General features: G+C 37.5%; 1 protein-coding gene across 1 annotated transcript in view; it reads left to right on the forward strand.

Annotated features, from left to right (window-relative positions):
- The window catches only part of LOC107089133 (sodium/hydrogen exchanger 9-like), a gene marked incomplete at its 3' end in the record, with an annotated part of 99,264 nt that overhangs the window by 27,658 nt on the left and 59,080 nt on the right, over positions 1-12,526 (forward strand). The window contains exons 6-8 of the mRNA XM_015381725.1: positions 1,234-1,339; positions 7,458-7,596; positions 9,387-9,492. Of these exons, the coding sequence (XP_015237211.1) occupies positions 1,234-1,339; positions 7,458-7,596; positions 9,387-9,492 (351 nt within the window). The remainder of the gene's footprint in view (positions 1-1,233; positions 1,340-7,457; positions 7,597-9,386; positions 9,493-12,526) is intronic.

The following is a 12,526-nucleotide window of genomic DNA, read 5'->3' on the forward strand; positions in this document are numbered from 1 at the left end:
AAATTCCAGTTTGCGAGCGCAAATTACTGCACGCAAAATTGGATCTTGATAAATCCGGCCCAGAGTGTATACAAAAAGAATTTTGGTTAAGTACAGCTCTCAAGAAATTTAAATTTTTAAGGTGCAGCAGTGGTAAAATGTAAGCAGCAGTGATAAAATCTAACATAAGACTGAGATGTGATTTACACTTCCAACATTCAGGCTTTTTTTTTTAAACCCCATTTTATACAACATTCAGCAGTCTAACAGCAGTGGGGAAGAAGCTTTTCTCGAATTTGCTGGACCTGCATCGGATGCTTCGAAGTCTCTCCCCAGAGGGCAGCAGGGAGAACAGTCCATGGTGGGGGTGTGAGGGGTCCTGTATAATGTTGCGGGCTCTGGACATGCAGTGTTGGGATGAAATGTTTTAAATGGAGGGAAGAGGAGCCAAAATGATCCTCTGTTCAGTTCTCACTACTCTCCTCACCTTCTTCAAGTCTGAGGCGCTGCAGCCTCCACACCACAGCTGATCAAACGCTCTCTATGGTGCTTCTGTAGACGGTGGTGAGGATGGGTGGGGGGAGGTGGACTCTCCTCATCCTCCTCAGGAAGTATAAGCTCCTTTTAAACTGTTTACAGCTTGGATATACAAACAACATTACACAGAGGTTGTTGATGCAGTTTTTATTACAATTTTACAAGAATTTTAAAGATTATTTAGAAATATTACAATCAGTATTTTGGTTCATGACAGCATCCTAGTACTATTTTGTTGATGGCAAGAGGAACATTTTGGGAACCTCTGCACTATATTATAATCATGAATAGTTTTTGATATGCCACTTTTAGAAAATGTCAACCAGATCAAAAATATATTTGTTTCCCAAACAAAAATACAGAATCCATAAACAGGGAATAATCAATCCAAAAATGTAATTTCTTTATACAGTACTTAAATATGAATATTTTTATTGTCACACTCTGGTGCTCTCTGTTTATTGTAACAGTTTCCAAATTACTCTGCTTCTTGGCCAAATAATTCAGTTAATTACTTTATCTGTTCATTCCTGTATTGTTTTAGCCTCTTTTAATCTTTAACAATAGTTTTTCATTTACCAACTAATTTTTTTGTAGGTCCACATGAACCGTTAAGGTGACCAAAGTGCACTAAAAAGTCAATAAAGTATAATATTATGTCTGTATTGTTTTAATATCCTGCACTCCTTTAAAACACTTTTGTTTTTTGTTTTTAAGTCTCAGTTCTTGGCCTGCTGTCGGACCTGGGCGTGGATACTGATCTGCATGCCCTGCTGTTTGGAGAGAGTGTCCTTAATGACGCCGTAGCCATCGTTTTGACACAGTGGGTATCTCATCTTGCTTGTATGTGCCCTCAGAATCAGTAGATTTTCTGGTTTAATTGTGTGGGCGCCAGCAATTCTCCAGCTGGCAGCGTGGAGGAGGATGCGTGGGGGTGGAGGAAGACTGAATGGAAGCTGCCAGCTGTAAAGAAAAGGTGTGATTGGGCAAAGCTGCATGACTGTCATGATGTTATACTGGACTGCATAAGCAAGTAGTCTTGTAGCCGTTCCAGACTCTCATTAAGGAAGTCGACTGCTGGAGTTCCTTTTCCTATGCACCCCCAGGATAACAAACCAGGCTTATAAACTGTATGTGCTGTCAAATTCAGGCAAGAAATCAGTGGAAGCTCAATGGATTAGCCATTATAAACTTGTCTCTTGTCCAAGCTGTACAATCCCTTCATTCTTTCTGTTTGCTGTCCCATCTTTCCCTTGCACTGCTCTCAAATATGCAGTCATATACTTGGCACCGATTGTCTGCTCTATTTAAATAAGGCCAGTCAAGAAGACTAGCAAACAGATGGCGAATTTGAGACAGAGAGTTCATAATTCACACATGGAAAAGTGAAAGCTTAAAGCAATCAATTTAGCCTGATGCATTCATACAGCTTATAAGTTATGCAGTGGTAGTAAAGCAGGGAGCCCGAGCGTTTTACCAGACAAACAGCCACATAGTGCCCTGCTTATTGCTAAAATGGCGTGACAGGCCCTCATGCCGCCGTCCGTCATTTGACTGGTTCACAGAGGCCACCATGCACAAAGCTGGGTCTTATTACGAGGTCGCGTTGATTCCTGGTACTTGAATTCTAACAAACTAATTTTCCCTCTCTCAGGCGTGAAAACCCCCAGACTCATTCTGTCACTCAAACAGGGCTTTAAAATCTAAAAGTTGCATTTAAAAGTGAGCAGCACCAAACTTATTAAGAAACAATTTAGTAAGACACACTGTGGAGATTGACTTGCAGTGAAATTGAGCGTGCTAACAGAATCTGAGTCTTTATTTCCAAAGAGGAGGTAATAGATTTTCTCTTTTCATTTGCCGAGCTCATTAGTAACAGCTTGATTGATTCTTCCCCTCCTTCCATGGAGATATGATCCACCGGTTCATCTCAATATAAAGCCAACATTGCATGGTACATTTTTGATCCTCCAAAAACCAAGCTGCAACATTTGAAGGCCTCTGATGATTTCATATAAGGCAAAAAGCAACAAAAACGTGATTTGTGTTGTTTTGTTTTGATTTTCATCTTTTGATTCAATTTATCTAAAAAAAATTTTGAATTACATTGTGTCTGCACTTATGTAAATGTATATGAGAACAGTGCATCGGTTTTAAGGAAATATTGGGGGGAAATTATTCTGAGTTTTCTTTTAAAAGTAGAACACAACAATGAGTAAGAACAGCTTGGTCATATTTGTAGTTACCTTTAGAGCAAGAACTCATGATCAATCCCAAAGACCTCAGAAGAGGTGATGCTGCTCTATTTTAAACAGTATTTTACACAGAGTAAATAACTCTACCTAAACTGAGTTAATGGGGTACACTCACTTTAAAATAGGATTTTACTTTTAAAACAACTGAGAAATGACAATGGAGTACATAAATATTACTAAAACTATCTTCTCTGTGTGTGTTCTTTGAAAATGTAGGGTCCTACCTCCATTCAAAAAACTCATGTATATCAGGTGATAGAGGTTAAAAGGGTAGCATTGTTCTACTTCTGTATAGTCTAGTTCATCAGCTAAAAGTCTTTGCTCACTCTCGCCTTCTTGTAACCTTAGTGACGGAAATATCACGACACAACATAATAAACACCCTGACTTAGTTTCATACATCTTATCAATAGTAAAATGTAGGTAACACAGAATACATGTCAGATTACATAATACTACTTATACTTCAGCGATAGTATCTAGGCGTTACTTTATTGTATGTCTCATACCATGTCCGTTGGTTGTGCTGTTCTTTTTACATGTCTTTGCAGGTGATGAAGCAGACTGAAAATGTTTTATCATTATCTCCCTTTTATCTCCTCTTCTTTAATCTTTTCTCTTTTTTTCTGTTTTTCCTTTCCTGTTCTACCTACATTGCAGTGTCCATATAATCTGTAAAACTCCCTGCATAATTATAATAAAGCAATTTATATGCATTTAACAAGCGGAACCATAGCGATAGCCCTACTGCTCCACTTGTGAAAGTAAAATCTGTTGGGCTCTTTTTGGCATCAAGACAATTATTCTTATCGCCACATCGCCAGACAGGACATTGTTAAAAAAAAAAAATCAAAAGTAAAATGTTTAGAAGTGGGTTTCTTTCACAAAACAAGGCCGTTGGCAGTGAGACTTGAAGAGAAATATATGATGAAATCACTGGCTTATAGAGAGAAATTTAAATTCGGTTACATTCAACTGCAACTCAAGACTTAAGGCTTGACTTGAGACCGGTGTCCTATTGACTGGTCTTGGACTCCCGGTCTAAAACTCAGGTAGTAGCAGTTTCTACTTAAAAAAAAAAAAAAAAACAACAACTCATGAGCTTCAGACTGCAACTGCTGTTGATGGATTATAGACTTTCACTGGCTGATAACCATCGCTGAATATTAGATGTAGCTTCACATTAAGGAGCACATCTCTCCATCTGAATGCTCTGTTAGATGACTGAATAATTGATGATTAAATTAAATGTAACTTTCCTCAAATATTCCCTTACTGTTAAGCCAGCTGTGTCAATGCAAAACCAAACTACCTCCAATGTTCAACAATCCTTTTATCACTATGTTTTGCCTCATTCTTTACATTGTCATTTTTATTCTTCTTTTCAAATTTTTTTACTACTTAGAATACTTTGTCTTGATTTGATGGGGAAATATTTGTTTCACATTTGGACTTGGCTTTCAGTGGCTTAGAATGTCATTTGGAAAATATGCTTGTAAACTTTTCTCTCTATAAATTACTGTAGATCTCTTAAATAATTTGGAAGCTGTTTATGAAAAAACCAGGGTAGATGTTGAATGTGCAGATTTATTCCATTTCATCTTTCCTTTTGGTATCTTTTCCCATTTTGTATCAGATTATTCAAATATAATCTGGGCATTGGAAGCATTTTATGGTCTCAATTTAGTTTTTTACTGCAGAAAAGCAGTACACCCATAACCTCTGCTGAAAATGAAATATATTGCCATTTTTTATTAGTACCTTCTTTTCTCACGCATAAAAATCCATCCATCCATTCATTTTCTGTCACGCTTATCCCAAGCGGGGTCGCGAGGGGAGCTGGTGCCTATCTCCAGCTGTCTACAGGCAAGAGGCGGGGTACACCGGTCGCCAGTCCATCACATGCATAAACAGTCAATCAGAAAATTTCTGTTTTCTTCATCCTCCTAATAAGGGGTTATTTTACTCTGAGTACGTGGCAGGTCGAAGTCCCTCTTCCCCACCACAGAGCAAACATGATAGCAGCTCACATAACATTATGCTGTTGTTTTTATGAACAGCACTTGTGTCTCCCTCCTTTTTCTCTGGTCTGCTCGGAAATGTTTGTGAGGCAAATATTTTGGAATGCATTATATTTCTGGAGCAGTTTATACTTTCTTGGAAAGCCCATGTGTTCTCAGGATTGACTCCAGGAAATTAGAATTAGCTCAGCATATTTACACTGGGAATGTATGCTCTCTGCTGCAGAGTGCTTTGTACCAATAAACTATTGGTCAGTTTTCCAAGAAAATAAATACATGAACACAGTTTTTAAACACTTGCACATTATTTTCTCTGGTCTATATTCTTCTTCTCTAAGGTGCAATGGTGAGCTATTGAAAATATCTGGAATGAACTAGATGGCTTCTCTGTGAGGGTGGTCGGTGCGCTGCCTTAGGGATAAAGGGGGAAATCTTTGGGGATCCACAGTGTTCGGATATGCTTTCAGTGTGCAATTTACTGTAATTCTTTAGGCTTCATCTGGGTATTCACAGGTGGTCTTTCCACGGCCATTGTTATTCTCCTTTAGCTCTATTTGCATCATGCTCATATTTTTAGGAAGACTTTCGAATGTGGACTTAGTTTGCAATTGCTTGGCAATGCAGAAATGCCGTTTTATTTCTTTTCAAATATGGGAGCTTGTGTACTCCAGTCTTAAGCTGCAAGAATCTGTTGTCTTGCATCAGGAACTGTATAGTGTGTGCACAGTGAACATGACGGAATGCAACACACACCCATTAGAAATCTCACATCTTTCCATGCAATCCCATTTATCGTCCATCATTTGCCAAACCAACGTCTTCCATAATCAATGAATGAATTAATAAATACATCTATTTTAGACAAACCAGTAAAATTACAAATGTAACTCATGTGAACATGTATGATTAATGGTACATGTATTATTACATTATATGTATGATTTTGTGTTAATGTATAAATAGGGGTATGAAAAAGGGAAACTTATTTAATTATGCTCCCTTTCCTTCCGATAGTCATTAAGACCAATAATCTTATCCTTTTTTTGCTTATCAGTCCGTTCTACTCCAAAAGTCCATTAAGTAAGCAAATAAATTATGCATATAATAACATGCATATGCACATTTATACGTTGGTACACACATCTTCATTTATACAAGTTTTACCAATAGCCCGCATGCCCACAACCTTTGCAAAATTATCTTGCTCAGGGAGCCAGAGTGACAGTCTGTGGGAGTTGGGGATCAAACTCACAACCTCAGGATTCATAGCCCTATGCCCTAAACACTAGACCGCCACTCCTATTTCTCCTAAAAAGAGAACCTTTCCAACAAATGTAGTTGGAGAAAGGGGCTACATCTAGATGGACTTGATTTACTGATTAGCAGTGGCGGCTGGTGAATTTTTCTCCAGGGGGGACTCTATATTCAAAATAGACGTAAACCAAAAACCAATCAAACATATTCTAAGTTATCACACCAGTGTAGTTATATGAATGCCAACAACAAAATACATAAAAACACTTTATAAAAAAAAAATAAAAAAAACATGATATTAAATGCATGCTCCAATATTGTGTCATAAAGCAAAAAAATAATGCACCAGGGTTAATAATTGAGAAGCTATTAGTCAGCTTTATATTTTATTGATATATAAAAATAATTTCTTTTCGGAGAATGTGTTTATTTAAGAGCAACTAAGCAAATTAACAAACACCTATAAAAAGTAAAAAATATTATAATCCCAGATTGTTCATTCTTCTTTGCCTTTTCTAAAAAGTGTTTTAAATCAGTCCTATCTGTCTTTATCCATGCTGGGTCAGAGCATGACATTTGAAAAAGGATGCAGGCAGTCAAGGCAGAATAAAGCATTAGCCTCGCTGCATGCACTTAGCCTAGCCTTGTAGCTAAACCAGGTCCATGAAAAAGACAGAGTGTACAGTCTCCATCTGTCTTTGGACCGTTGATTCATTTTAATGTCTGGCTTATCAGGTTCAAACGATTTCACCTACAGCTTTTCTTTGTAATTTTGCTTCCTTTCTGCACTACAACTGTGACGACAGTTCCTGTCACTGTCCTATACATCTTTATTGCAGAGGCGCTACTGCTTATGAGGCGCTACTGCTTATGTACAACTTTTAAGTCAATATGCAAATATTTTTGTGTGCTAGTGCGGAATTACGTTACTAAGGCAACAAAAACAAAACAGCTGTACTCTTCATGAAAGATAAAACATTCATCTTGCACATCTAAAAAATATATATCAATATATTTTCCAATATTTAAATTTTATAATTTAATTTTAATTTGTTTTTTTTATGTCTTCATCAAGGTCATGGGTGTGTGGGGTGGTGGCCTAGCGCCCTCTACTTGCCTGCCGTCACTGCTTAGTGACTTCGCAAGGCAGGTTGTAGGACTCTATTTAGGGATATCACGGTTAAGAGGGTGAATATGAATTCACTGCATATTTTTAAAGAGTTTCACTGGTAGAAATCTTTTAGCATTTGCCTTTTATTTAACAAGTATGTATCAATTTGTCTTGTCCTAACATATCAAATCCCAGTACAATGCACTGAAGTTTGAGGTTTATTTCACTTTATTTGTCATATAGTATTTCTTCCTGCTTATTTTCGATCCTTAATAGCTTTCTTGTGTCTCTCTCTTGTAGCGCTATCTCCTCCTATGACCAGCTGGGAAGAGGAAACATCTTTGACCCACCTGCTTTCCTTCGCTCTGTGGGTTTTTTCCTTGGAGTGCTCATTGGCTCCTTCCTCCTTGGATTCATATTCACAGTAATAACAGCCCTCATATCCTTTTCATCCCCTTCTCATCCCTCCACCCCGGTCTCAATTATCACCTCAGCATCCGCTGCAGTAAATCTACTTCCTTATGTTCTGTAACTGCCCCCCCCCCAACAAACCCATGCTGCACCCCTTCATCACAAGCAGAGGGATGGGGTCTAAAGTGCTGCAGCAGGTTTGATGTTGTCAATCACATCAGATGCCTGTGTGGGCATTTCGCCTGGTGCAATTGTGCTCAGCTTGTCTTTCTCTGATCTTTAGCTAATTAGACTTTAAAGTGAAAACTGGGGAGGTGTGGAGCGGGGTGTTCAGCTCTTATGCACAGGGACAGATCTTTGTGAAAAGGCAATCCACAAATTGAGCTTTTTATTGAAATTTCCCTGACATCCACAGCAGCACACTGTTATCTTTGTGCTCTCTGTTCAAAGAGAGAGTCCTTAAAGACTGCTTATGGCAAACATCAAGTCATTAACATGCCCATGTTTTGTTTTTATTGCTAGGATGCATCATGAGGGAAATAAGTGGTCAGCATCTTAGTGTATACAGCCTTAATAACAGAGATCTAAACAGCCTGGGTTCCATTTAAAAAAACAAACATAAGATTATCTTTGCAAGATTGGATTACATTTTTATAGCAATCCTTTTTTTCTCATTAGCGTATTAATTGCTGCACATACACTCAAAGACCTCATTATTTTTAGCTCACTACCTTCTCTATGGCTGTTCTTAGAAAGCACCGATCTTTCTCTGCTTTGGACTTAGAATGCTGTTTTATTTCTTATATTACATTTAAATCTGATATTGAAAAAGGATTTAGAAAGAGGAGGAGCTGGAGGATGGAAAGGCACAACTCATTAGGAAGGATTAATAATGTTTATAGTAACAAGACAATATAAATACTTTTCTAGGCAGTTGAAATCACGATTTAGTGTTTTTTGGCTTTGGTGGACAGATTGACGTTCTGTAAATGAGGAGATGGGGGATTTGTTTGCAGGGAAAATTCTGAATTTCATTATTTTGTAAGAGGGAGATGGTATATCAAATAATAGGTGCGTCCATGCAATGCATAGGGCATAGAATGCCATTATATGCTTCTTGCATTGCTATGGCAGGCACCAATTAATCTTACCTCATCGAACCAAATTTTTCTTTTTTTAAGTATTAAAAGTGATCTGATATCAGCATCCAAAGCGCTCCATTATGTTGCATTTAAGGCTATAGATGCTTAAAAAGCGTTTTACTCTACTTTACACAAAAACATATCTTGTAATTAGTTTAAGATAATGAAAAAACACAAGCCACTTATTGGCTAAAAAGACTGTGCTAGCTATCAGCAAGTATTTTTTGTCTTTTTCAGGCTGCTTTATAAAGAGTCAGTCTGGATTTTGTTATGCCCCTCACTGCACAAACATAAATAGAGAACTATGTAAGACCCAAACTTACTTATCTTTTCCCTTTTTTGTAAAAAACAGCAACAAACAAGTAGAGTAATCCAGGAAGCTTAGCTGGAGGATATGTGGGAAAATGATGTAGAGAGGTAAAAACAGAACTAACACTCAGGCACAGTGGTTATTGTATATGGCAGGTTTCCAGAATTACTGAGCACCTACTGCATCGGCTTGTTATTTGTAGGTACAGCACTGCAGTGTTTCTCAGCCTCCAGTCTGCTGCACTGGAATCAAATATGTATTTTTTTTTTTTTTACAACAAATTCACCACCAACCTTAGCTTATTGGAAAAGGTGTAAAATAAAAAAGTAAGTTTATCTTATTGTAAATCTTTAACTCTCTGTCCACCTCACCAAATTCACACGACTGCATGAAAATCCTCTGCTGGAAACATCAGTCTTGTTCCTGCTGTCCTGGAGCAGTTTCCTCTCTGCAGAAGCCTGCGGACTTTCAGGTGAACACATCGAACACTTCTTTAAATTGTGTGTCTGTGTATTAATATCAGAACTGTGTGACTGCTGGACCTGAATATGATTGCTCTTGGTGAGTATTTGTCTTCACCCCCCTAACTCAGCTCCCTACTGGCATCACTTCTAAGCTGCACACAGTGACTTGCATACCACCCCTCTGTATCAGCCACACAGGCAGCTGTTTGGTTGGCATGTTCTGCTGCTGCATCAGGGGAAATCTGACAGCTGATACTAGACCAAGATTTAGACATTGCAAACAGATTCAGTCCTCCTTTTAAATACAATGGCCAGAAGAAAAGTGTTTGAACCCATTAAAAAATTACCCATTTTTTTCAAATACTTAGCTTTCTGCTAAGCATCCAGGCTTTCTAAGTTGAAGCTCAGCAGAGCCCGGTCATTCTATAGCTGCAGCTTCATGTCTTCTGGGGGTGTGTCTCTACCAGTTTTGCATATCGATAAAACCTGAATTTATGTCCAGTTTTCATTATTTGAGACTACATCATCTGTAATTAGTAAATTCAAATGTCATCATATGTGTGATTTTCGGTTAAGTTTCTGGATCAATCTAAGTTATAGAGATGTGTTGATCCAAACATTGATGCTCTGGTTGTATGATCAGGACTGTTGCCTGGCTGGAAGGTATCTCTCCACCAGATTTATAATGATAATAGAGCCTCCAACAGATTTTCTCATCAGATTTAGCTGAATTCAGCTTGTTTTTTTTTATTGTTTTTTTTTTGTTTTTTGTTTTTTATGAAAACATGCCTCCAACACAATGCTACCACCATATGTAAAATGCTGTGTGCAGGAAGTTTTTTTTTGTTCCTCATACAGCATTTTACATGCTGTTTAATTTGGGTTTATTGTGTCCAGAGCATCTTCTGCTGAATGGTTGCTTATGTCTTTCTTTCGCCAAAGTTTTTTTTTTTTTATCTTACCACACTCATAGGGTTATGCTGAATGAATCCCTAATACTTACATAAAACAGATTTTCGTTGGTTTGATGCATATCTTGGATGTCCCATACGATTTATGTTTTAAAATAGTTGACTGAACATTACTCTGTGCACTGTTTAAACCTAATGTGTTGCTTTATAACCTCATCCATCATTTAACCTTTTCTCCCGAGCAGTCGACTGTTTTCTGTGTTCCTCAGGACACTGATTGTTCACTAGTGCACTCCTAAAAAAAAACAAGAGATTATATTACTTAAACAAAAAATGTTATTATCAGATTAATCTTTCAATAACTTTTAATTTACCAAAAACCAAAGAAATGTGCTTTATAGAGGATATTTTTACAGAATTTGAACCAGATGAACTTAAAATGTAATTTTAAGAATTTTGAATAGAGCATATTTGCTAACAAAATAGGTGTAAAATGTATCATATTCTTCTTTTAAGGTACCGTGTTTAAACAATCATTAACTCTTTCATTTGAAATGGTGCTTTGAAATATTTTGTAGGTTGAATGTGGAAGAATAGGTCTCACCCTTGCTCCTTGATGTCATCTTCCTCTGCGCTGCTCACTGTGATCCCTGTTCACGCTCAGCTGTGGTGTTGTTGTTCCTCCTGCTTTGGCTTTATAACAGGAATTCCACTCAATCACCTGACAAGCTCACTCTTGCTTGGCATTAGTCCCTGTGGTCTGTAGAGGGAGAGAATATGTTTTTTTAATGAATAAGCTTGACCTTTATCTACTTGGTCTTGTTTAAAAAAAAATGGACCATCCTTCATGCTGCTCACTGTGTTTACACTCACCACAGGAACATGAAGGCCAAGCCCGTGGCTCTCATAATGATTTTATGTTTTATATTTAGAATAAAACTGAGCATTGAAAAAAAACTGATATTACATACTGTATGGTTAATAATACTCTATTAACCATTCAGTACAGAGTAAGTACTGTAAATTAACCATGCCACGCTGATTAAGTAAAGAATTCAGAGTTCAAAACATAAAAAAGCTCTGAAAATACTCCAGATACTATTTCACTTTATACCATATCTTACCTGGGACTTAATTTTATAATTTACACCCATTTGTAGATACTACTTTAGCTAGGCAATGATTAGTTAAGGATGTCTGCATCCTGAATAGCTTGAATGACTACTCGCTCAAAAAATTTGTATGTCACTCTAGGTCACCAAGCAAGACCCTAAACCACGTAATGGTCACAATGAGGCAGCCCACTGCTCCTTAAGGGAAGGGTTAAATGCAAAGGAAAGTATTCCCCACTGTGGGAATGGAAAGAGATATTTTACTTTTCAAACCCAACTTGTAGAAAGAAGGAAGGACCTAAATAGAACCTGTTTAACACCTTAAAGTAGGCTGAAAGATGTCAAAAACTCCACTTCGGCTGAGATTTAAAGAGATAAAAGACCAGAGGAGAAAGACTATTAACATTGGTCTGCACAAATGAACTCCAGATTTCACTCTGATTGTACTGATTTAAAAATTAATAGTATTCAGCACAGACACACGACAATGGTTAATTAGGTGATATTAGATTATTTCCCACGGCACATCTGACAATCTCTTACGGCACACTGGTTGAAAATTACTGTATTAGGAGCAACTTTTCCAGGCCATTGAGCTGAGTAAGTCCCAGATGGAGGAAAGGTTTCACCTGATTTTGTTACAGTTCAGACCTGTCCTGTTCTTTCAAACCAAGTTTATGTAAGGAGATCATCAAAGAGTAACACAGAGAGCAATGTTCAGTCCATTTTTTTAAGTTGAGAGACTATGATAGAACTGCAAACTTTCCAAAAAGCTACCTTATAAATAAATTGACATTTCGGGAGTGTTTTAGTTAGAGAACAATTAAATAGCCTTATATGAACCAGGGAGGAACTTGAACAGTCTACTGCCCACCTGACAAACCAACTTTTTTTTTTTTTTTTACAAAATGTATGACTCCATAACACCAAAGATCCCTACAGTAAAAAAAAATGTGGCTGATAGCATTATGCTGGGGGAATGAATGCTCTTCAGCAGAGACAGGAGGATTTTAAAAGTT

The sequence above is a fragment of the Cyprinodon variegatus genome, unplaced genomic scaffold (genome assembly GCF_000732505.1).
Source record: "Cyprinodon variegatus isolate N-32 unplaced genomic scaffold, C_variegatus-1.0 Scaffold240, whole genome shotgun sequence".
Classification (NCBI taxonomy): Eukaryota; Metazoa; Chordata; class Actinopteri; order Cyprinodontiformes; family Cyprinodontidae; genus Cyprinodon; species Cyprinodon variegatus.